Source organism: Amborella trichopoda, chromosome 1 (assembly GCF_054954075.1).
Source record: "Amborella trichopoda isolate Santa Cruz 75 chromosome 1, AtrichopodaSantaCruz75HAP2 v2.0, whole genome shotgun sequence".
Classification (NCBI taxonomy): domain Eukaryota; kingdom Viridiplantae; phylum Streptophyta; class Magnoliopsida; order Amborellales; family Amborellaceae; genus Amborella; species Amborella trichopoda.
Genome location: NC_142336.1, coordinates 5,418,546 through 5,441,726, shown reverse-complemented (window position 1 = coordinate 5,441,726; position 23,181 = coordinate 5,418,546). Strand labels below are relative to the sequence as shown.

The 23,181-nt window shown below is 36.0% G+C and overlaps 1 protein-coding gene across 4 annotated transcripts; it reads left to right on the top strand.

Annotated features, from left to right (window-relative positions):
- The first annotated feature begins 2,958 nt into the window (after nucleotides 1-2,958).
- On the top strand, nucleotides 2,959-22,781 carry LOC18426127 (transcription factor TGA2.3). Of its 4 annotated transcripts, none has more exons than XM_006832793.4 (11): nucleotides 2,959-3,371; nucleotides 4,411-4,511; nucleotides 4,785-4,855; nucleotides 4,960-5,157; nucleotides 6,775-6,852; nucleotides 6,993-7,052; nucleotides 19,444-19,521; nucleotides 19,668-19,716; nucleotides 20,244-20,515; nucleotides 21,337-21,585; nucleotides 22,107-22,781. In XM_006832793.4, the coding sequence occupies exons 1-11, from the start codon at nucleotides 3,331-3,333 to the stop codon at nucleotides 22,251-22,253; spliced, it is 1,344 nt and encodes a 447-aa protein (XP_006832856.1). In that variant the 5' UTR covers nucleotides 2,959-3,330; the 3' UTR covers nucleotides 22,254-22,781. The 4 variants fall into 4 exon arrangements, with proteins under 4 accessions (XP_006832856.1, XP_088714817.1, XP_088714808.1 ...); XM_088858691.1 differs by having other exon boundaries at nucleotides 4,960-5,322; XM_088858682.1 differs by lacking the exon at nucleotides 6,775-6,852.
- Nucleotides 22,782-23,181: the final 400 nt, after the last annotated feature.

The window sequence follows — 23,181 nt, the reverse complement described above, 5'->3', positions numbered from 1 at the left end:
TCGATCGATTGTACAGACCCGTTTGTTAGGATCGGTAACTTAATCATTATAGTCCCATATGACAAAGCTATACACACATTACTTCATTATTCCACATGCATTTTTTCATATTCCCTTTCACTCTTTCATCTTCCATATCCCCCCATCCCCCATTCTACAATCTTTTGCCTCTTTCACTGCATTTATTATTATTTTTAATATACTTATTTTGTACAATATTGTACTTTATGCTTATATTTTTAATCTTTAATTTATTTGTTAGGTTCATAGTTATTTTTTATCATTTCTCCTAATAAAAAGATCATAGGAGCATTATGTTTGTGCAAGTTCATTTTGTGAAGCTTGACAATTACGAAAAGAGGATGTATGTTTCTTTCAAGGTTATGCTAAAGAAAATGTACAAAAGATTGGTGATGTCATTATATTATTTGAACTTAATTACCTAGTTATTTTATGAAGTAATTGCTTTATTTATTTATTTATTCAATGTTTATACATTTATTTGAAAAATCCAATGCTTTTAAACACACGTGCACATGCATTCAACTAGTCCTAATAAAAATGTAATTTAAGGGTGATTGGGTGAGAAAAATCCTACCATGTTCTTGCTTTGAAAATTGTTTTAATGCGTGGTCTTGCTTTGCTAGATGGACGAAGTAGTCTTTGACTAAAAATATATGGGTAATTTCTTTTATTTTCCGCAAATAGCGGCGAACGTTACTAGTTTATTGCTAATGCTTCATTACAGTTAAGGTGAAATGCCTTTTAAAACTTACAAACCCAAATTACCCTTACCAATCATGGTCATTCCCTTCTCATCCTTCTTGGATTAAGGTGAGCTTGATTCTAAAACAAAACCAAAGACTGGATAGTGAGCATATTGTAGCATATGCTCCCCCTCTCTGAATGAACGTCCACCATCCAAGTTATAATGAATGGTAGAGATCCTTGTGAGGGGATGATAATCCCTAAGACAACCATTGCATGCTTTTAGGAAGCATGTTTTATTTCCCCAATAAAATATGCCATGCTTGCTAGCAAATGATATGTAGCACGTCCACATGCAAGCATCATTGTTCAAACCCATGCTAGATGGTCGGGATTGGATGAGAAGGAAATGATCCCCATCATCTATAATATCCCTAACGAAAAGTATATAAAGAGACTATTTATTTTGGGACTGTATACAATGAGACCATTTATCTTTGAAATAGGGAGGTTACAATTACTTATAGCCATCTGTTATGAAATCTGATAGTTTGGGAGTGTCGCAAAGTTCGAAATTTTTTTTTTTTTAACTTTGAGCTTAGTAAATGAAATAAATGCAGCAACCCAATTTCACATCCAATGGTCAAGATTTATTGTGACCACTTTGTACTTAAGATAAATGGTCTTATTATACACTTTCCTTTTTATTTTTTGTATAAAGAGGTCACTATTATTATTATCCATCAAATTTAAAATCAAATGGGTATAAATCTACTTGTAATTAAATTCAAAGCCAAAAAAAATGTTTTTTTTAACTTACACATCCCAAAGTCATGTGTAATAATTTTGATTGATTGTGATTTCTTTGTACCAAAAGCTAGACTGTCTCGTACTATACAATCCCTATATTTAGTATATTGTTTGCCCGCTGCGACTCCCATACATTCAAACACGATATGCACCTTGCTCTCATGGGATCATATTATACAATTACTCCCTCATGTAAGACTTACTTGCAAGTATTTTATATATTTAAACTTAAGGGGTCTATTTTAAATTAACAATATTAGTAACATTTTAAAAAGTCCTAAAGATACTCCTACAAAGGTTTTACACAAGGGAGTGTACACCCCGGGAAGCATATTTTTTTGGGCCAAACTTTGTAGAATGTTGGAGGCTAGATGCTCACTACGGTGCACAAGTACAACACTATCATAGAATATATTCCCCTATTGGGGATAAAAATGACCACCAAGTTTATAGCAATGCCACTAAATGTTTTCCAATAATCCACCCATGAAATGGGTAAATAGAGAAATGGTTGGAAACATTAGCTACTGATTTTTGGTTGAAAATTGCCAAGCTGATTTAGAATTGCATTAGTTGCCTCGAATTTGACGGCTCATTGGTTTCGAATAGATTTGATGAGTTGCCCAAGTTATCCAATAGTTGTCTTGGATTTGAAGGCTCATTGGTTTTGAATACCTTCGATGAGTTGCCCAAGTTATCCAAATTTGAGCAGTTCATTGCGGTGCCGGCCAATTCACGTGACAACTTAAGTGTGTCTCGAGTCGTTACCTAGGTCCCAAGGCACTTTTTAGTTAAAATTTATTTCGTTTTTTAACTATTTTAGGCATCCTACCTAGAATAGGTAAGCCAATCAAATACTTTTCGGCAGCCGGTTCGTGTTTTGTAAACAATGATTTACCTATATAGAGATTATTAAAACACATGGGTGGCCCAACCAGCCATACTTTTACAAATCCTCATCCATAAAGCACTTTGGGCATAAAAAGTCTTTACGGTAGTTTTAAAATTATTTTTAATATCGATTATGAAATTTAAAACTAAAAAAATAATACATATCTACAAGATCTATAAATTTTTTTTTTTGTTTAAAATTTTATTTATTTTTACAACCATAATGCCCAAGACTAAGATTATTGATTTGAAGGTTTTCTATTGATCTTACTTATTTTACTTATTTTGATAGAGTTGAAGGCTAATCAAAATATTTTGCTTTTCTTAAGAACCAAAATGCATGCCCTTTACACTAGGGCATAAAAGGCATTACAAGTTTCCAAGGGGCAATTCCCTCACCCTTAATCTAATTTATCTGACAAAAAGGGTGAAGAAAAAACACAGAATGAAAACAATAATTTTGTGATTTATTAGAAAAGGACAATGTGGATTGGAAGCCACAATACGTCATCCATAAATATAAATAACACAGTCTTTCTCTCTCTTATTAACAAGAGAGAGAAGGTCTCAGTCAAAGAGAGGGGGCTACTGGCTATCAAAATTTAGGGTTTTATTGTTTGGTGCTGATCCCTCTGTTAGTGGTTTCCAGGGTTTTATCAGTGTTTTTTGCGGTTAATTCCAGCATTAAAATTTCCTTAAATATCCCATTATTGGCACTTATACCGCAATTATTCATCTCTCCTCTCTGAGCTCCAAGTCAACCCTCAAGAAAGCTGCATTTTTCTAGGGTTTAATGTGTTTTGGCTCATAGAGAGAGCTTTTAAGGTCTTCAGGGTTTCAGGGATTTTTTTGGGGCTTACTAGGTTGTTTTTGGAGATTTCAATGGTGGTGGTGGATGGGGATTAGCTGTTGTTGTAGAAGATGCAGAGCTTTATACCTTCGTATTCTGTGGCCTATTCACTGTAAGCTCTTCTGTTCCTTTTCTGTGCTTTTACTAGTTTTTTAGTAGCTTATGAATATTTATTTCTCTGTGCAATTTGAGCTAAGGGTGTTACTGTGTTTGTTAGAGTGTTTTGCTTTAAGTGAGTTGTATTGCCTCTGTTTATACTTCTTTGTTGGTATGGGTTTGGCTTGTTGGGTTGCATATCTGTTTTTTTTTTGGCTTTTGTGTTGTTTCCGGTGGAATTTAGATTTTGATTTCTTTCAATCTATTATCTGTCTGTTCTGACCTTATTACTTAATGGTGTTTTAAGTTTTAACCAGCGCGGTTTGACCCTGTTCACCACTATTTATGCTACGAATGCTTGTATTATTGTAATTTCCTCCTCTGAAATGTTGCTTGTCTCACTCACAAACCAAGTGGTTATCTTCACTTGGCCAAAGAATCAGTTTTTTTAAAGCATTTGAATAACTGACATTTTTGGAATTTTTGGCTTAGGCTTTTATTTCTCAGTCACTTAGTTGTTGATAGTTGCAACTTGAAATCCCAAGTTTGATTCCAACCAGTGGCTACCCAAAAAAAGTTGTTTTGTACTTGACCAATGGTTTTTTTTTTTTAGGATTTGAATTATAAACACTTTATTAACTCTGGCGTTGTTTCTTTTGATAAATTTTTGTCAGTAGTGAGAATCGAAGAAGTCTTTCTTCTGCAAATTTGGTAGTTTTGTTTAATTGCATTTTTTGGTAGTTCAGGTTTCATCATGATTTTGGTTTTCTTAATTTCATTTTTTGGTTGCTGACAGGAAATTAGGATTTTGGGTTCTGTATGCTGTGAACTTGTTGGGTCTCTCACTTTTAATTGATTGATACGTCTAATTTTTATTTCACTTGGTTAGCTGAAGTAGGATTGTGGGTTTTATTTTTCTTTGAAGAAATTAATGCTGGTAATGAGTGATAAATGCTTCTATTGATTCCAGTCTTTAGTGTGTATTTTACTGTTTGGCGTGGTTGATTGTTAACATGAACTTGTTCGGTTTACTGATTTTTATTTGTCTACTAAAGTGGCACGGACGAGAGCCACAGCCACTCTCGTGTCCCAGACAACGGCTCATTTGATCATCCTGTTGCTTTTCACTTGGAGGATGCGGCCCCACTGAGTAGAAGTAAGGGTTTGACCTTCATCTTGGTTTGTTTTTGATAATCATATATGTAGATCTATTTGCATTTCTTGATTTAAAGTTTATTTACATTTTCTTTCTTCATTTGGTTTGATGAAAACAATAGTAAAAATAGCAATAGCACAGGCCTAATGTTTTGAGTGGTTTACATCTCTATACCGGCCAATGTAATTGCTCTTGGTATTTGTGGAAACTAGTTGTTGATCTATAACATTTATGCTGAAATTTATTTCATTCATCTGTTTCTTTTTGATGAAGATTCTATTAATCCAAAGCCAATCAGCCAGACTGTCCCCTCTAAGTCTTTACAATTTGGAAGTTTGAGCAAGGTATATGGCGTTTCTATGCTTGTGAATTCATATTGTTGTGTTTGGAAAGTGGAATTCCTTACTAGATTCTGTGTGTTTTCTTGCTGATTTATCTGGGAATGCAGCCACTTGTTTCACCGGGTGTGGCTCCTTCACTTGATAGAGCTGGTTCGCAACGCTTATCTTCACAAAAGGGGCAGCAACCCAATCTGGTTTCTCTATCAAGTGGTCATCTTGACAACTGGGCGGAGTCCACAATGGCAGATGGTAGTCCTCGTACTGATACATCTACAGATGTGGACACAGATGATAAGAATCAAAGGGTGATGCTATTCTATTCTTGTACTTCTTTAGAACAAATATGTCTAATGAAATGTTTCTTTGTAGTGATTCTTCCATGATTATTGAATCCTTGGATTCTTTTCGATGACTGCATTGTTCTCATGTGATTCAATTACTCAAGATTCATCCTTTTAAGATCCCAATAGGTTAGTGTTTTGTTTCATACTTTCATTTAAAACTTCTTTACATCTCTGCTTATTTTGTTCCCACAATGTTCTTTTTCTGTGCGATACATAATGAGGGATTCAATTTTTGGTGAAAATTGGAGTCCCCCCCCCCCCCGGCCCCTCCCCCCCCCCCCCAACCCCCAAAAAACTGGATTGCGACACAACTTATTAATTATCGGAGGAAATTGATATGAAAAAATCGGTAAATACATTGTGTATCCTCTCTATACCTCTAAATCTCTCTCTTGACGAAGGATTGAGTTGAATGCTTACTATCTCACTTGGAGTTACAGTTGTTGCTATTTGGTGAAGCTCAATTCGATTAATGGGGGGCTTTGCTCCAAGCGGAGGTGATGGCTTGTGAGGCCACTCGCCTGGTTTTGATCTGGATCTTGCTCATTGAAGGAGATCAATTTGAACCCCATAGCCTCTTTATAGATCAATTTGAACCCCATAGCCTCTTTATACTATGTGCCACCTTTTTGCATGGTCTTTCTCACTCTTCCATGACTCTATGTTGAATTCCCTATTTTTAAAGAGACCTGAACCTTAGGATGCAAGTACTTCATGCTTGGGACCAATTTTCTCTGTGCTTTTTCTTAAATATTGGCTGTTTCCTTTTTTCTTGGGAAGTTCTCTGTTCTCATTACAAATGTTGTGGGGGGTGGTCAAGGATTGGCTCCTTGTTACCTTTTTGTGGTCAGTTATTGGGGGTACAGTGACCCCATTTAATATTATCTATTATGGATTTGCTTTCTTCTTGGCAGCTGAGCAGCTTATATGCCCAAGTATTTACTGGTGATGATTGTGTATTTTTTGTATTATGTGATCGTCTATGATAGGAGCTTAAGATTTGGGTTGATTGGATTTCTTTGGGAACTTGAATAATTGTGTTGCTTTGTATTTGCCAATTGTTGTTTAAAATGTTCTCATTTCATTATTTATTTGGTGCTTTCCCCCTTCCCACCCTTCTAGTTTCGTTCTTGTTTTGATTACTTTACTCTTTTCTTAAAGAATTTGGAAAAGTGAGTTTCATATGGAATGCGAGTTTCTGTTCTGCACTGTAGATATTGAGCTCAAGTGTCCTGAGAATTCTTGAGGATTATCTGACTTCACTGTCCTGAGAATTCTTGAGGATAATTTGACTTCACTGTGCCATGAGATGTCATACCCACCCTCTCTTGCAAACACATATAGAGTGCTTGTGTTTATTCTTGTATGTACACAGTACGTGGAGTGCATATTCACACACCCACGCATACATGTGATTTGGTGCACAATTATTGTCTTAGATGCTCCTGATTGTATCGGTGAATGACTGAAGTGGGTGCTCAGTACATCTGCAAATGATCAACTGGGGGTTTTTGTTAGAATATGAAATACTTGGTGCCATGGTTTACTCAGTACTAAATGTCGTCCCAACCTGTGCAGTATGAAGCAGGTCATAATGCTGCTATAGTCCCATCTGATTCCAGTGATAGATCCAAGGACAAGATGGGGGATCAAAAGGTTATATTAAGGGTTATATTAACAAACTGTGAATCTTAATTACCTTTGGTATATGGGAGAGGTTCTTATCATTTTTTGTTTTCCTTTAGTAGTCAGTCTGGGTTGTGGTTGTGGTGCTAATTAAGTTCCTTCCTTGACAGACACTTCGTAGACTTGCTCAAAATCGTGAAGCTGCAAGAAAAAGTCGCCTGAGAAAGAAAGTAAGTGGAGTCATATCTATCCCAATATTACATTTTCGGTTCTCCACTTTGAATGCCGCACGTCATACCATATTGCAAATAAGATGTCCATACTTGATACTCAAGTAGATCTGAAACCTGTTTCTAGTTTGGCAGCCTATAAGAAAGACTTCATCTATGGAATAAGCTATCAAACATTATATAGAAGCTAGATGAAACATCCATGTAGAAAGCAACTGGTTTGTACACCAGTTGACTGAAAGTAATTGTTGAATAACTGTATCTTTATATTTTCTAAAAGGCATTCATAGGGACTGTGAGCAGGTTCATTTGCATTTATTTTTGGAGCTCAAGTTTCTGGTAGTCTATTTTAGCTTTTTTCTTGCAGGTTAGAAAGTGTATTTGAGTTTTTTTTTGTTTTCAAAATCCTCCTGTACCTGTTATTTTTTGAATCTTTTGAATGCCTCCAGCTAAGAAACAAAAGCTTTTGAGAAATGTTTTTTCCTAATCGTTTTCGGTGGAGGAAGTTCAGGATGACTGTGAAATATGTTTGGCTTCTACAATTCCTGTGCAAATATGGCCTGTAGAAGAAGCTTTCAAAATTGTCCCATACCATTTTGAGTTTGAATTTGCACTGTGGGAACACTGGGCATATAGTGGCTTTGACATGAAAAAATGACTTTCAAGTATCTGAGAATTCTCCTTGATGTTTCAGATTTTATCTGTAAGTACATGGTAATGCTTGTAATCTTGCCTCAACAGCTGAGATATGTTCCTAGGAATCAGAATGCAGAGTATCAAACAAATTTGAATCTTCATGAGTTGATTATTGGAGTGTCCAAGTTGGAGTATTTAACTCTTTTGACTAGTTGAATTTCAAGACAATGTGTTAGTCATTTTATTAAGCTTAGAGCTATGTTACCAGAAGCACCTAGTGGTATTGTAACTCATTATCCATGTACTCTAATGGTCTCACACGTTCCATACTAATGGCAAAAATTCTCTAAATTTGAGTGCGAGCAAAAGAAATCTTTTGGGCTTGGAGTTTGCCCCGGGCTCCTGACTTAACAACTTCCTTTATATTATAAATATTAAGCAGTGATGCGAGGATGTGTGCTTCTTGTCTCCAAACATATTCCAAGGTCTTGTAATTGCATTGCACCAAACCCTACATTGGTTACCTTTCAATTCTGCATTAGGGGGTTGACATTGTTTCTTTAGATTTGAAGGTCGAATCGACTTACGTAGGGTCTAGATTGTTCTTGAGGAAAGTTCTTCGTTTCAAATGTATTATGCAACTACTTAGTGATTACTGTAGTGACTGTGGTTGGAGTTACTTCTTTTTGGGTCTATATTTGTTTGGTTGAATTAGGTAATTAATTCCTGATTATGGCCTCTTAAAAATCCGACGAAGCTTAACTAAATGGATGGCTGAAATTAAAAGTATATAATAGAGAAGGTCATTTCTCCTCTGCATATTATGGTATAGGACAAAAGATGCTGTTGAGTTTTATAGTTGGAGTATCCATTAAGGTGGCTTAATACAACAATGGTGGATGATTAGTTTCTTGCAAGGATGCAATATTAAATCCACTCATAGATTGTTGACATCATGCTTGGGGAGATCTTCAAAATATGTATGGATATGATCCTTTGGACTCTTTTTCAAGAAAGAACTATAGAGTAGGTATGTAAATTCTAGAATATTGAAGAATACACCTGTATCTAAACAGAAATAAGCATATGTATTGATAAACTATTATAACGTGGTTGTAATGTACTTAATTGTTTGGAGAACCCATTTTGAGACACCAAATTCCTACAATTATTGGTAATGTATGTCAAGTCTAGAGATCTTTAATAGTTGCTATTATTTCATAATGATCTGATTGACGTTTTGGTCAGTACATAAACCAATTTTATAATTCTTGAGAATCAATAAAAATAGAAGAGCGTGTACAAGTCAGTGTGATTTAAGAAAAAGAAAATCTTACCAATTATAAAGATGTGTATATTGGGAGTTAAAAGAAAAGTTAGAAAGAATGTAAGTTGTAAGGACAAGAAGGTGCATTAATTGTGGCAATTGAAGCCACTTTGCATATATTTGTTAGGCACCAGTGGAATGGGAGCAAGCGATGGTAAGGAATTTGCATTTAGTTTCTTTTATGGTACGTCTGGATCCTTGAGACAATGAACAAATATAATTGGTGTTAGATTCTGGTACGATAAACGGATTTTTTTCATATCAAGGCAATACTACCTAACTTTTGTTTGGGGAGAGGGGGGGGGTTCGAAAAGTTTATATAGGAAAATGGTTGCATTCTTGAGCGTTAGGAACTGACACCAAGTGCTATGAGTTGTCAGATGGGAAAATATCTCCATTGAGAACTTTAAAGGCCAGTTGGAATTGTGTATAAATCGCTGCACCAAGCTGCTTTATTGTGGATGGGGCAATTATGGCCTTAGAATTGTACCCCCTCCCAGTAAGCATCATTTTGGGTACATGTGGGGCCAATTTTCTATGTTAGTTGGGTTCGCACCGAATGCGTGAGAGAATGGCCCACACGTTTGTTCTATTGATGACTTGTGCAACCCAAGAAGGCCTTTATGGTTAACCTCTTATTTGCCTACAACTTGTGGTTTAAAAACCACGTGGTTTGACTTTAAATGAAATGCACCACTTTTGTGGTTGGGTAAAGAAATAACTTTTTGTTTCTAACGCACTCACAAAGTGGTGGCTTTTCATAGTTTCTTGCAAGTGTAAAAAGGCCAAAAAAGGTGATGTAGGGGGCATCACCTAAAATGAAGCCCCAACCATGGTTGAACCATGGTTTGGCGTGGCATCGAGATGAGCTATAAATTGAGCAAGCTAATATTCCATAATTTTCTAACTGGATTATATGTGGCTAGGAAATTATAGATATGACTTTTACCACATTTTGAGTACGTCCGGAGTTGTGATTTGGTAAGTTTTTGCTATTGTCATGCAGCATAGAGTGCTACCACGACACATGTCGACACAGACACGAGTCGACACGTGGAGACACTTGATAATTTATTATAATTCCAGATTAAAATGATTGGCATTGGGAGGGTTTGAACCCTACCCGTCTTGCACTCCTCCCGTGGTTCTACCACTCCAACAACTTGGCAAGTGATGGAATGAAAAATTATATTATATGTAGTATTTTATTAATAAAAAAGAAATGTATGGACGTGTCTTAGCCGTATCGGTTTTTTCTACCAACGAACTAGACATTTACGAGGCTTGTGAATGCCGACACCTGCATAACACTAGCAGCATGTCACAACATTCAGCCTAGATAACTGCGGTTCCTTAATGAATGTAGAAAATCAAGAATGATTAGGCAAAATCTTTTTTGAGGAAGAATACACGAAAATGTGTTCTTCGGTAGGAAAAGTGGAGATGATCTCTATGTTGTTCTACATATTCTGTATGAATAACGTACGATGACTTTGAATCTCACTTGACCCAACTGCATGCTAATAGTTTGTGCGGTTTTTGGGCCCTTTTGTGATGTGCACCCGGATGAAAATATCAAGGGAAGTAAACAAAATAACCTATGGGTATTAGTTGGAAACTAGGTATTTGAGGTGGGTAAGCACACTCACTCTAGTACTCTTGTTGATGACTGGGTAGCTGACCTCATCTCTCCCTTTTATTCAATAGAAAAATGGAAATGTAGAGAAGCTTTTTAGATCCAAAGATGAAATGGAAATTCAAATTGATAGTTCATTTCTAAGGATTAGATGGTTGGAAGGTGAAATATTTGCCTCAACTTTGAGACGCTATGTGATGAAAATGGCGCATCATATATCTATTGTTTTTTACATACAAATCCTTTATTGCATCAGCTGGAGATGCACACGATCGATTTTTGACTCTTATGGGACATATTAAATGCTCAAAAGCCTATCAACTAGATTTGTAGCTTTAAGATGTGAGATCTCTACAAAGATAAATGAAATGATAAGTTACACGGGTGGAATTGAGCTTCGTATATCACTGCATTGTCTAAATGGCTTGTTTCAACATTTCTATTATATCTATGGTACATGGTTTGTTTATTGATCTTGAAACCCAAGGACTTAAGTTAGGACTCTCTATGATCTGAAGTCCAAGTCAGGTATGACAGACAGTCAAGGCTGAAAAAAAATGAATTAAAATAAAGTAAAATAACATAAAATATGGGATGCCAGCCATAGTCAACTGGTTCCCATGTGTTTGATTGGGAACTAGCAGCCTGCCAATCCCTAGTAACTCATGCGAGTCTGAGTTGGACTTGCGAGTTTCCCGATACTTCTTGAAACATTAATAACTTCTCATTCTTTAACTATCCAGTTAAGTACACTATTCCATGAAGGTTATTTCCTGTTGATTCTGTGGCAAAAACATCGTTTGTCGTTGCCCTGTACAAGTCATGTTGGAAAAGATGTGAATATTGTTGGTCTTCCAAGCTCTTGATACATATGAGTGCATTTTAGTTTGAGATGGAGTATGGAAGGGTCAGATATTTACTAGAATTTGTGTTGCATAGAGCTTGAGGCGTCAAATAATGTGTGACAAGGATGCACCAAATAGAAGTTGTAGTGCCTGTTCCTCAAAGTTTAGATAACACTATGTGGTTATGATGTTATTGGATGGTTGGAAGAAGTATCAAAGGTTATGCTACAAAGATTGCTAATTAAACACTGTATGGTGGTTGTGATGTTATTGAAGGTTTGGAAGAGTCTTAAGGTTATGGTACAACGAGTGGCAATAAAGGGCCCATTTTGATGCCATCCCAAATCATGGTTCACCGTAGTTTAGGGTGTTGTTTTGGATGAAGTCCCATTTGTGGGTTGGCAGCTTGGTTTTTACCTTGTTACACCCTTTTTGCATGTGCATGCATCTGTAGAAGGCTGTTGTCGCGTGAGTGAGTAAAACAGAACTTGCCTTTCTTTTTCCCGACCACAAGAGTGGCGCATTTTGGTGGAAGTCAAACCACGTTTCCTAACCATGGGTTGCAGGCAAATAAGGAGTAAACTCCAAGAAAAACTTGTGGTTCTCATCAAATGGCTATCACGGTCCTTATGGATTTGTGAATTCTTTAAGGCCTTTGGAAAGTAAAATAGTGGCAGAACTAGGAAAAGAATGCCACTAGTTCAATAATGTGTTTATTCATTATTTGATCACGAATGGCATGACAACACAACAACAAGAGGATGGTACTAATTTGGTGGAGCTACGCATTGCTGGCATGAGACACGCTATAGGGTGGTGTAAGAAACAAACTTAGGGGGCTGTCATTATGCACACATGCTCAAAGAACTGGCATGGCATGCTGCAATGTTTTGGAGGAAACAACTTAGGGGGTTGTGTCACACACACACACACAGACAGAGGGAGGGAGGGAGGGAGATGTGGTTTGGACTTTAACTTCTGAAACTTTAAGAGAAACCTATGTGCGTAAAATTGGGTTTCTTTGTTAACCTTGTAGCTTCTGTGTGGTTTTTGCTGGTTTATGCAATCCAAATTTTAGCTTATTAGGATGGGCTCTAGTTAGGTATGGTTATTGTCTGGTGCCATTTCTCTTTTGTTTATGTGTCAGCATAATCTAAAGAACTAATTTTGGGGAGATAAATAAGGCACTGATTGTGATGTGATGCTTGATGTTATTTCTCCTTGTTCTAATTTGTAACTTAGAAAAGAGTATTTATGGGGCGACTGAAGCAGTCTTTGTTTTTTTCTCTTGGGTAAGATGGGTTGACATCCCTCGATTTCCTTGTCAAGTAATGCTCTTCCAACAGAAGAACCTTCAAATTTGAATGTGTGAGAGCACACTCTCTTGATGGTTCTCAGTTATATGTCCTTTCGGTTTAGAATCTTATTGAGACCCTGTTATTACTTCTGTTTTAGAAAAACATCTTATCTTGATGTGTTCGGTTGAATTTTGTCAAAATTGTTCGGTGCTTTATCTGAATTTTGTGATTATAATACATTTTCTAGATTTCTAGATCCCTATGTTTGGTTTTGTTTGTGACGTTTATCTTTGAATGTCAGATTTTAAAAGGTTTAGCTATTGTAACTAGGGATATGATTAGTTAACCATTCCTTCTCCTTGTTGGTTTCTCTTTATGCAAGTGACTTGTGTTTTCTGCTTACACTAGTTTTTATTTTCTCATTTGATGCTTGAGGCTTTCTTAGAGTTTGCTCTTTCATCTGATTGGTTCCAACGTTGCACATTTAGAACTATGCTTTTGGTCATTTACTTGTATTTTCTATTCTATTGGTTCTCTTAAAGTTCTTTTGATATATATATATATATATATATATATATATAGGGAGTGGATTCTATACACTCACTAGCTGACCGCTACAGTAAACGCGAATGGCCTAGATTGAATCTAGGCTGATCTGACGGTTACGACATCTTTTTGTGTTTGAATTTTAATTTTTTTTCTATAAATCCAAATCACTTGAAATTTTTGGTGTATATTCTTCTCATCAAGGCGCACCTAATAAAAATATAAAACAAATAATTCGCAAAACAAAAATTGACCAAGATACCCCCAAAACTTTACAGGGGTATTTTGGTCAATTTTTCATGTAAAATGTGTTTTTATATTTTTCAAAGATTCACCTATTTTTTATGTACACATGCTTCAAATTTCAGATCAATCCGATTTGTAGAAAAAAAATTAAAATTCAAACACTACCGGACATTCAGGAGGCCATTGGTGTTTACTGTAGCAGTACGCCCTTGGGCTGACAGGATCTTTTCCCATATATATATATGTTTTGCAAGTGTGCTCTGAGGGTGAGTTATGGTGGTGTGTCAAGCTTCCATCTTTCCTGTTCAAGTTGTATTCATGTAAGTCTGTGTCATGTTATGAAATTTCTTATATGTGAATCTGTGCTGCTTGGTCTGTTCATTGTCATTGTTATATGTGAATTTGTAAGTTCTGAATTTGTACTGCTTGGTTTGTTCTTGTATTGGTATCAGAGCCTTTGTTGGGATTTGGTTTTCGTTAAAGCTAGGCTCGTATGGTAATTCTACCATATGTTTTTTCCTTCCCCAAAATGCATTCGGGATTTTAGCACAAATCTCTTTTTCCAAAAGACTTTGGAAGTCTTGTATTTCTTTTCTTATTTTGGGGGTTCTTATTTTTTCTTCTATAATTTTATAATGCATTTCTTCCTTCAGAAAGAAAAGGAATCTTTTTTTATTTTGAATCTTGTTTTTAACACGATTTGTCTCTTGAATTTGCGGTTTTTCTATGATGCCGAACTTGACCATGTGGCCTTCAATCTCTGATTGGATGCCTGTTTCATCCAATTTTGTTATAGGGTAAAGCATATTGAGGAAAGGGGTTCCTAATATAACAGTTTGACTAATATTTTTTTCCATTATAAATGGTAAGATAAAACAAGCACCATTATTACACGCAGCTGCATCTGATAACTTGTAATTTATAACCATTTTATTACCATCAGCTGTGTTTAAAACCTGAGTAGTCTTGCTAAAATATTTTGTTGGGACTAATCCCTCATTAATACAATTTAAATGAGCTCCTAAATCAATAAGGGCCATTGTTTGGAAACTGAATTCTTTTGTTTACCACAATAGTGACAAGAGTATATCATCTGTGGGTTACTATTTTATCTACAAGATTTACATACTTCATTTCTTGCGTTTGTGTCTTAGAAAGAACATTTACGTCTTTTTGTTCTTCTGAGGGGTCTTCTTCCTTGAGAACTCCCTGACATTGTTCTGATTCCTTAGTAACAGTCCCATGTCCCTGGCTTTGTAAGTAATCATCCATTAGTTCTATGAATGATTTTGCATCTTCATTTTCTTCCCCCCTTTGGGAACGAGTGTTTGTTAACTCAAGTTTATTAACTCTGGTTTTTAGAGCTGCTAGTTCAGATCTTACTTTATTAATCTCTTGTCTAAGTTCTTGGACGGTAGGTTGCCTCTGACTGAGGTTTTTATCTTGTATTCTATGCATTATGGTTTTAAAACTGTCTTTTGAGAAGGCTTATTGAAATTTTTGATTTCCCTGGTTTGAGGGTTTTCTTTTGCCATAGTGATATATTGGTACAATGCTTCTTTTCTTGTGTGCTGATCTTCAAATTTGTCAATCAGTTATAAGATAAGATTTTCCTCTCTAGTAATAACACTTACACCTAACCCATGCATAGTTAGGATTGATTTATAATGGTCACATTTGCAATGATTGTTATTAATCTTCTCTTCTTCTGAATCAGAATCAGAGTCAGAATCAGAACTGGTCATTACTAAATGTTCATTTTCAATGGTTCCTATAAACAAATTCATTTTTCTCATCATCCGAGGGTTCTTCAGGGGAATTCTTCAGAGGAATTGTCTGTATTTTTTAGGAAGATTTGACATAAATGCTTCTTTAAATCATCCTCTATATCTAGAGCATTAATTTGTTTCTTATTGTGGCATTTATTCTTTTAATGCCATACTTTTCCACAGTTAAAACATACTGGGGTTTTCTTTTTATTTCTTTTATAATATTTATACCTTTTATTCTCATTAAAAGGATTTTGTGTTTTCTTGCTAAAAGATTTTCTTTTCTTATAACTCTTCTCTTTCGCATGTAATTTCTTTTTAGGCCGGGAAGAAGATAAAGTATTATATCCAAATTTTTCGCAGAAATCTCCTAGCTCTTTTTTCCCAGTCATTTTCTTTTTCTAATTGTCTCTTCAATCTTAAATTTGTACACAAGGCTAAGCCTTTTGCACAAATTGCTGCTACTAACTCACCATAAGTGTACGCATAGTAGGGTATTGCTCCATTATGTTTGTTTTTAAGTCTGGTTTTTACCTTTTCAAAAAATAGGTGAGGGAGTCCTTCTATAAATTTTTCTTTCTAATAATCTGCCTTAGAGTCTTCTCTAGTTAAGAGCTTTGACGAAAATACATTCTTGTGCCACTTTAAATGTGACAGGGTTGGACACCTTAAATTTGTAAGTAATTCCTTGGATCTGTCCATCTTTAATGCGGTACTCCCTACAAATGTAGGGTGATAGTATAGATTAGGGTATTAACCGCATCCTCTTCTTTTATTGGGGCTTCCTGTTTAACGTCTGGGCTAGTTTAATACACAATATATGTTTTTGGCAACTATAATTTGGTTTTTATCGTTATCTTCTAAATAGAAGGCCACCAATTTCTTAATTGGCCTGTAAAACCACAGACTATGCTTTGGCAATGTCAGAGTCTTCATTATCATATGCTTCATCAGGTTGATTACCTGGTATTCAGACATTCCATCTATATTTCATTCCACAATAGATCTACTGTCATATTGGGCTACCTTATCTATCTAATCTTCTTAAATCTGAAGGTCGACTGGGGTTGGTCTGGTATAATACATCTTTGTAGGGGCCATTGGGATTGTCTTTCTCCCATAAGAAATCCTATTTATCCTGAAATCCTGTACTTCAATATTACTAAAAATTTGTTCTAACAGGTTTAATTCTTTTTCCGAATAACTATGGCCATTCTTCTGGAGAAGTATTAACTTGGCCTTAACCTTTTCCAGAAGTTGTTGGGTCCTTTGAAAGGTCCATCTTAGCTAACCTACTGACCAGCTCATCTATAAATTCATTGTTTTGTTTCTTGTTAGGATGCAGTTTAAAAGCGTATTCATACTCAAGGGAGGTTTGAAGGCTCTTTTCCCTTTTCCCTTGTAGTATTCTCCTTATTAAGGAGGATTTCAATCCTTGTTGTTTGTCTACCTAGGGATTGTAGATATTAGTGTAATTATTTTGTTCAATAAGATGGTTTATACTTTCAATATTAACAGGTGAGTCTAACCTTTTGGGTTCAATTTTATTAGGAGATGCTTTTACTCCGTTTACATCCACAGCAACCTCTAGTGGTGGATGTATAGATTGAATAACTTTCCCTTCTTTAGTTGTAAAAGTTTGAAAAACATTTTCAGCCATATTTATTTCCTTTTCTTTTATAGAACTGTCCGGAAGTGTAATTTTATACCTTTTGCATAACCACTCAAACCATTTAAAGAGTCGAACATTAAATTTATTTTTTAACATAAAATCATAATATTTTTCATGGAATTTTATCCTTAGTTTTTCATTAAATTCGTTCATAAACCAATCTCTTAATTCTTTATTCTGATCAAAGTAAAAGTCTCTTTTAAGACCCTTCCTTATCTATTATAAATTCTTTATCTTCCTGTATGGCATTCATTTGGAATTCTACATCTGAGAAGGTAGGTTCCATAGTTTCTTGATTTGTTCTATGGGATGAGCCTGGGGTATCAACCCTATAATAAGGCTGCCTTGCCTGTTCAGTGGGTTTTCTCAATCCTTCTAAGATTATTCTTTCATGATCCTTCTCATATTCTGTCCGAGGAATAGAAGAATATGAATTTCTGGCTGGTATCCTATGAGGGTTTCTAGCTATGTTTATTCTTGTTTTCCTAGAAGTTGAAAATTGAATTTCAACTTCTCCGTCCAAATATTCTATTATTTGTTCTACAGCTTTATTCTCTAGGGGTTAGGTTGAACCGCAGAGTGTAGGTACCACCATTCTGGTAATTTTATTTGATCCCAAGATACCATTTTAGGTATCGCTAGGTTTGATTTTCATTGTTTGTCTGAAAAAATACTGTCCGTCGCCTATTGTCTATTATTTTAACATCAGGACATAAAGTAGTCATTACTTTATAGCAGATTCTATAAACTATAGCCAGATTCTGTGATCCATGTTCCATGTCGAACCCTTCCGTTTGGAGGTTTAGGGTTAGTATTTTTAATATATTTTGATTGGAGAGGGCTACAAAAAAATTTGGATAGCAGCTAAAGTATATTGGTCCTTCACATCAACTGGATTCTGCAATTCCTAATAAGGAATCTGTGAATCTTTTATGTCTACTATCCCTAAGACATAATAGAACATAATTATTTAATCCTATCCTAGTAAGAGGTATTATGGCTACATGAATAAGGCCAATATGTAAACAGTTAAACTTTTTTCTTTTATGTTCTTCCAACATGGGTTTGGATAGCAAATGAAATTATCATGTGTTTCCATAACAGAAATTGTTTTTTCCACTGTTTTAATAGAATAATCACTTTTAAAATCAAAAGATCCTTTATTTTATATATATCATAATCTGGAACCTTTGGAATTTCGAGTTTTGAATATGTTTTTCTACATTATTTATTATTACTCCTTCACTATTATTAACTCTCAGTATATTATCTGTACTTGTTTTTCCTTGACAGGGCGTTAGAATATTAGCCATTAAGATAATAGGTTTGCTTTCGGATAACGTCTTGTAACAATCAACAGGAAATAGTCCCCTTCGATACCCTGACTCTTCTAGTCTTTGGGTTACGGGGTCACTGCGACTTTGGTTACTCTGGACTGTTTTATCCGTAGGCTTTTCTATTATCGTAATGGTTAATACAACAAAGGCTGTGATCCCAATACGGGAACAGACCAAGCAGCACAAATTCACATATAACAAATTTTAATACGAGAACAGACCAAGCAGCACAAATTCACATCTTACAAAGTCACATATAACAATGACAATGAACAAACCAAGCTGCACAAATTCACATATAACAATTTCATAACATGAAACAGACTTACAGAATACAACTTGAACAGGTAAGATGGAATCTTGGCACACCACCAGAACTCAACCTCGGAGCACACTTGCAAAACACTCACAGGACACTCACACTTTCACAGAACACTCAGAGCACACTTACAAATGACCCTTATACTCTAGACTCACTCCAAACAACCGATGATCAACCTTGCACCAAGGGCCTCTTTATATAGCCTCCTTGTCGGTGGACTTCAACATGATTTAAGTCCCAATTGTTGTCGGTGGACTTCAAAATAGTTTAAGTCAACTTTAAAGTGTAGAATTACAGATGCACCTCAAAAATCCATCGGAAAACGTTTTTTTGTTGAAAAACTCTCTAATTGATTATCTCAACATTGAGATGTTTGAATATGAAGATAAAAAGTTTTGAGTTCCATAAATACTGCATCTTGTAACACATTATCTAGACCGTCCATTTTCAAGATTTTCATATGTTTATATATCTATTTATTTTAACCATTTTTGGAGTTGAAAATTTTATAATTAGAGATAAAAATAGATTTTTAGATAATCCTAAGAATTTTTTACACCAAATTACATGTTATGCTAAAATGTGGAGGTACGCTTTAATTGGATTGTTTAAGGTTGTAACCTTATAGGAACCACACCCTATATATAGATATATATGTAGTTGTTTATAGATGTAGTTTTGGTATAATTGAAGTAGTTGAGAGGCCTTTGTGATTGTCAAGTATCCGAATAACTAATAATCTTTGTTTTCTGAGCAGGCATATGTTCAACAACTAGAAACTAGCCGGCTGAAATTGCAACAGCTTGAGCAGGAGCTTCAGCGTGCACGCCAGCAAGTATGATGATTCATTTAATCATTTTCTAATTTATGTGCTCTATTCTTTCATTTTAGGACAAAAGCTTTGTTTTCTTAGTTTACTTTTTATTAGAATTTGATGTACTGGATAGTCTGGATTTATTCCTTTATTATTTTGTTTTGTAGGGGATATTCATTTCTAGTGGAGATCAAAGTCATTCTATGAATGGAAATGGTAATGCTACTTCTTTGCCTTATCTGAAATTTATTGTAGATAAGATCATGTTGGGTGGTGGATAAATAAAATCTCAGCTATGACTACTTATAAAGAGATGTAAAGGTAGCTTGGTATAACAACTCAAAAAGTTTCCAATCTAGTTAAAATGGGTAGGACAAAGAGGATCATTTTTATTAGTGAAAGAGCTGATCAGTGCTCATCTAGTGAAAATTTCTGGTCAAGTTCACAATCATGTATAAATTTGAAAACACAAATAATGGCAGCATAGTCAATATGCGGGAAGAAGTTCACTATTTTTTCATGTTTTGATGGAAACTCCGAGTATTTGGTGATAATAATTCTGTCTATTCATAGTGGTCCATCATATAGTTCATTTTATATGTATGCATTCATCCATTATTGCATTGGATGGTTATGATTCGAATGGACTACGGCTGCCCACAATCCATTGACTATTGTAACACTTCCCATGAACGCATGAATACCATAGATAACATGTGGGATTTGGATTTTGGTATGTTTAGGGGCCCTGGCTTTTGACATGGAGTACTCTAGGTGGCTTGAAGAGCATAATCGACAAATTAATGAATTGAGGGCAGCTGTTAATTCTCATGCTGGAGATAATGAGCTCCGTATTTCAGTAGATGCTGTAATGGCTCACTATGATGATATATTTAGGCTCAAAGGCACTGCTGCAAAGGCTGATGTTTTTCACATGCTTTCTGGAATGTGGAAGACACCTGCAGAGCGCTGCTTCTTGTGGCTTGGTGGGTTTCGTTCTTCCGAACTCCTCAAGGTATGTTGGGGTCTAGATTTTTTTAGTGTAGCTTCCTTTCTTTTCCTTTTGAGTTCTGAGTAAGGTGTCTTATTCATACATAAATATGCAATTTGATGAAATTGAAAAAAGTTTTAAGGGGACAACCATGTTGGAAACCCTCATTTTTTGTTTAATGCATAATTATTCAATTTTATATAATTTCAAGAAAAGGTTAGGAAGAGAGGTAGAAAGAAATAAGTGAAATGGGTAAACTTAAAGTGGATTTCTGGAAATTAAGTCTCGACTCTTGAATGATCCGTCTTTTGTATTTGAAAATGTTCACACAAGGTTGCAACCTTAAAATGTAGAATTAAGGTACACTTCAAAAATCCATCGGAAATGGCTGTTTTGATGTTGGAACTAATTATGTCTTATGATAAAATTGGGAGGTGCCTTGCTTTGATTGTTTAAGGTTGCGACCTTATGCAAACCACACCTATTTCCATGTTGCTCTTAGCAAAATCAAATTACTTAATGAGAAAAGGGTTTTTGACTCTTTTATAGCTGTGCTGATTTAGTAGTGAACATTTTTAATTTTTGACTCTTTTATAGCTGTGCTCATTTAGTATTGAACTTTTTTAATGTGCTTCTTTTACCTTTGGGGATCTCTCCTCTTAAACCCTCCACACACCGCCCCACCCCAAACCGTGCACCCAAAAAAAAGACAAAAAAAAGGAAGAAAAAACACCCCACCCCCAAATAAACTCTCTGATGTCTAATTGATAAAAAGACGATTTGAGAGGATGACCTGATATGTTTATGTTTTCTATTTTTTATGATTTTTTTTTTATGGAGTACAGATACTTGTGCCACATTTGGAGCCACTAACAGAGCAGCAGTTGATGGGTATATGCAACCTGCAACAATCGTCTCAACAAGCAGAAGAGGCGCTCTCACAGGGCATGGAAGCCCTGCAACAGGCGTTGGCTGAGACCCTGGCCACGGGTTCTCTAGGACCATCTGGGCCATCAGGGAATGTGGCCAATTACATGGGTCAAATGGCTGTGGCCATGGGGAAACTTGGGACTCTTGAGAATTTCCTGCGCCAGGTATTTGTGCATCTTGACTTCCTTTTTCTGCTGTTCTTTTGTTTTAACCTGTTTGAGGAAAGTAGATTTTATGGCCAACAAAATATCTGAGAATAAGGTGGCAATGGGTGGTTTGGAGCGGGGCGGTGCGGTGCAGCCGGCTGGCCCTAAAAAATTAGGGCCTGGACGGGCCGGCCTTCCTTTTCTCTAACTTCACTTTTATATTCTTTAAATTATATGTAGCTCGGCCTGGCCCTGGGCTGGCCTTTACAGGGTCGGGCCTGGGCAGGTTTGCCCCAGCCCGTTGTAAGATCTGAGAGAGAGAGAGGTTCCTTATGTTGCATCTTCTGAGTTCTTGATTCATGTTTGTTACCATTTGATTTTTGAGATTCCTTATGTTGCATCTTCTGAGTTCCTGATTCATGTTTGTTTTACCATTTAATTTTTGCTGTATATTGCTGCATTTTGAAGGTATGCATTTGTGTTGTTGACATTTCATTACTTTCTCAACTGATCTTTTATCTTTATTGTTGGGTTTGAAGGCTGACAATCTCCGGCAACAAACTCTCCAACAATTGCATCGCATCCTCACAACTCGTCAATCTGCACGTGCCCTCCTGGCTATTAATGATTATTTTTCTCGTCTGAGGGCCCTCAGCTCCTTGTGGCTTGCTCGTCCTCGAGATTGACCCCCAAAATCCCCATTGGTGCTTGCTGGTTTCATGAGAGAGAGAGAGAGAGAGAGAGAGAGAGAGCATGGGCATGGGCCTGCCCATTGGTGTCCAAAGGCAATAGGGAAAGGTTTTCTACTTCCCACCTTTGAATTCCCGTTTGTATTTGCCGATGAGAGCGAGAGGGGGGCACAAGCGTGTGTATTTGTTGTTGATAGCAAAGGGCTTATCGCAGCTTTCTCGGTCGTAGTTTCCACTCAAGGCGGGAAAGCTTTGGTGCAAGTAGTGATCCCTCACTGAGGGTGAAAATGTGCCTTTCTGCAACGCCGTGTTTTGGCCTGATATGGACTCCCTGTATGTGTGCGTATATGGAGAGCAAATGTTAAATGTTATTGGGCTGTACTAAATCTTCTCAGTTGTGAAAATGGGAATCAGAAGGGGCAAAAGGAATAGTGGTTATAAATCCTTGTAGATTATGAAAGTTGTAGACTTTTAATTATATTCACTGAATATAGGTTGGAAGTTAAGAGATTTGGCCTTTTAAAAGTAGTAATGTGCACCTGTGAAGTTGTGCATAGGTTTAGCAACAGAAAATTGGACTACTTTTTGTTGGCAGTCATTGAATTCCTGAAAAGGAACTAATGAGGGTCTTTCCAAATGTGGTTCCTTTCCTAGAATCCAGTTTGAAGGTGGATTGGAATTTGAAATGTATTCTGAGACCCTTTGGATGCATTTTTGCTTCGGTTTTGTGATTTTGCAAGTCTAAAAATGGTGAACATTTTGAAGTACTGGGAAGATTCAAAATAAACATTGACCGGTGATACAAAAAGACAGTTTAAAACAATCTGTTTTTAAGAATTGAAATCTCTCGCTCTCTCTCAAGAGTCATGATTCTGGTAAAGATTGTTGGGTTAGCTTTTAGATGGGTTGTTGGGAAAGGTTGCAT

Excerpts from the sequence above, each read along its gene's own strand:
- LOC18426127 (XM_006832793.4), top strand. The coding sequence starts at position 3,331 with ATGCAGAGCTTTATACCTTCGTATTCTGTGGCCTATTCACT. Across the intron at positions 4,512-4,784 it reads TGCGGCCCCACTGAGTAGAA|ATTCTATTAATCCAAAGCCA; the intron begins GTAAGGGTTTGA and ends TTTTTGATGAAG. Across the intron at positions 4,856-4,959 it reads AATTTGGAAGTTTGAGCAAG|CCACTTGTTTCACCGGGTGT; the intron begins GTATATGGCGTT and ends CTGGGAATGCAG.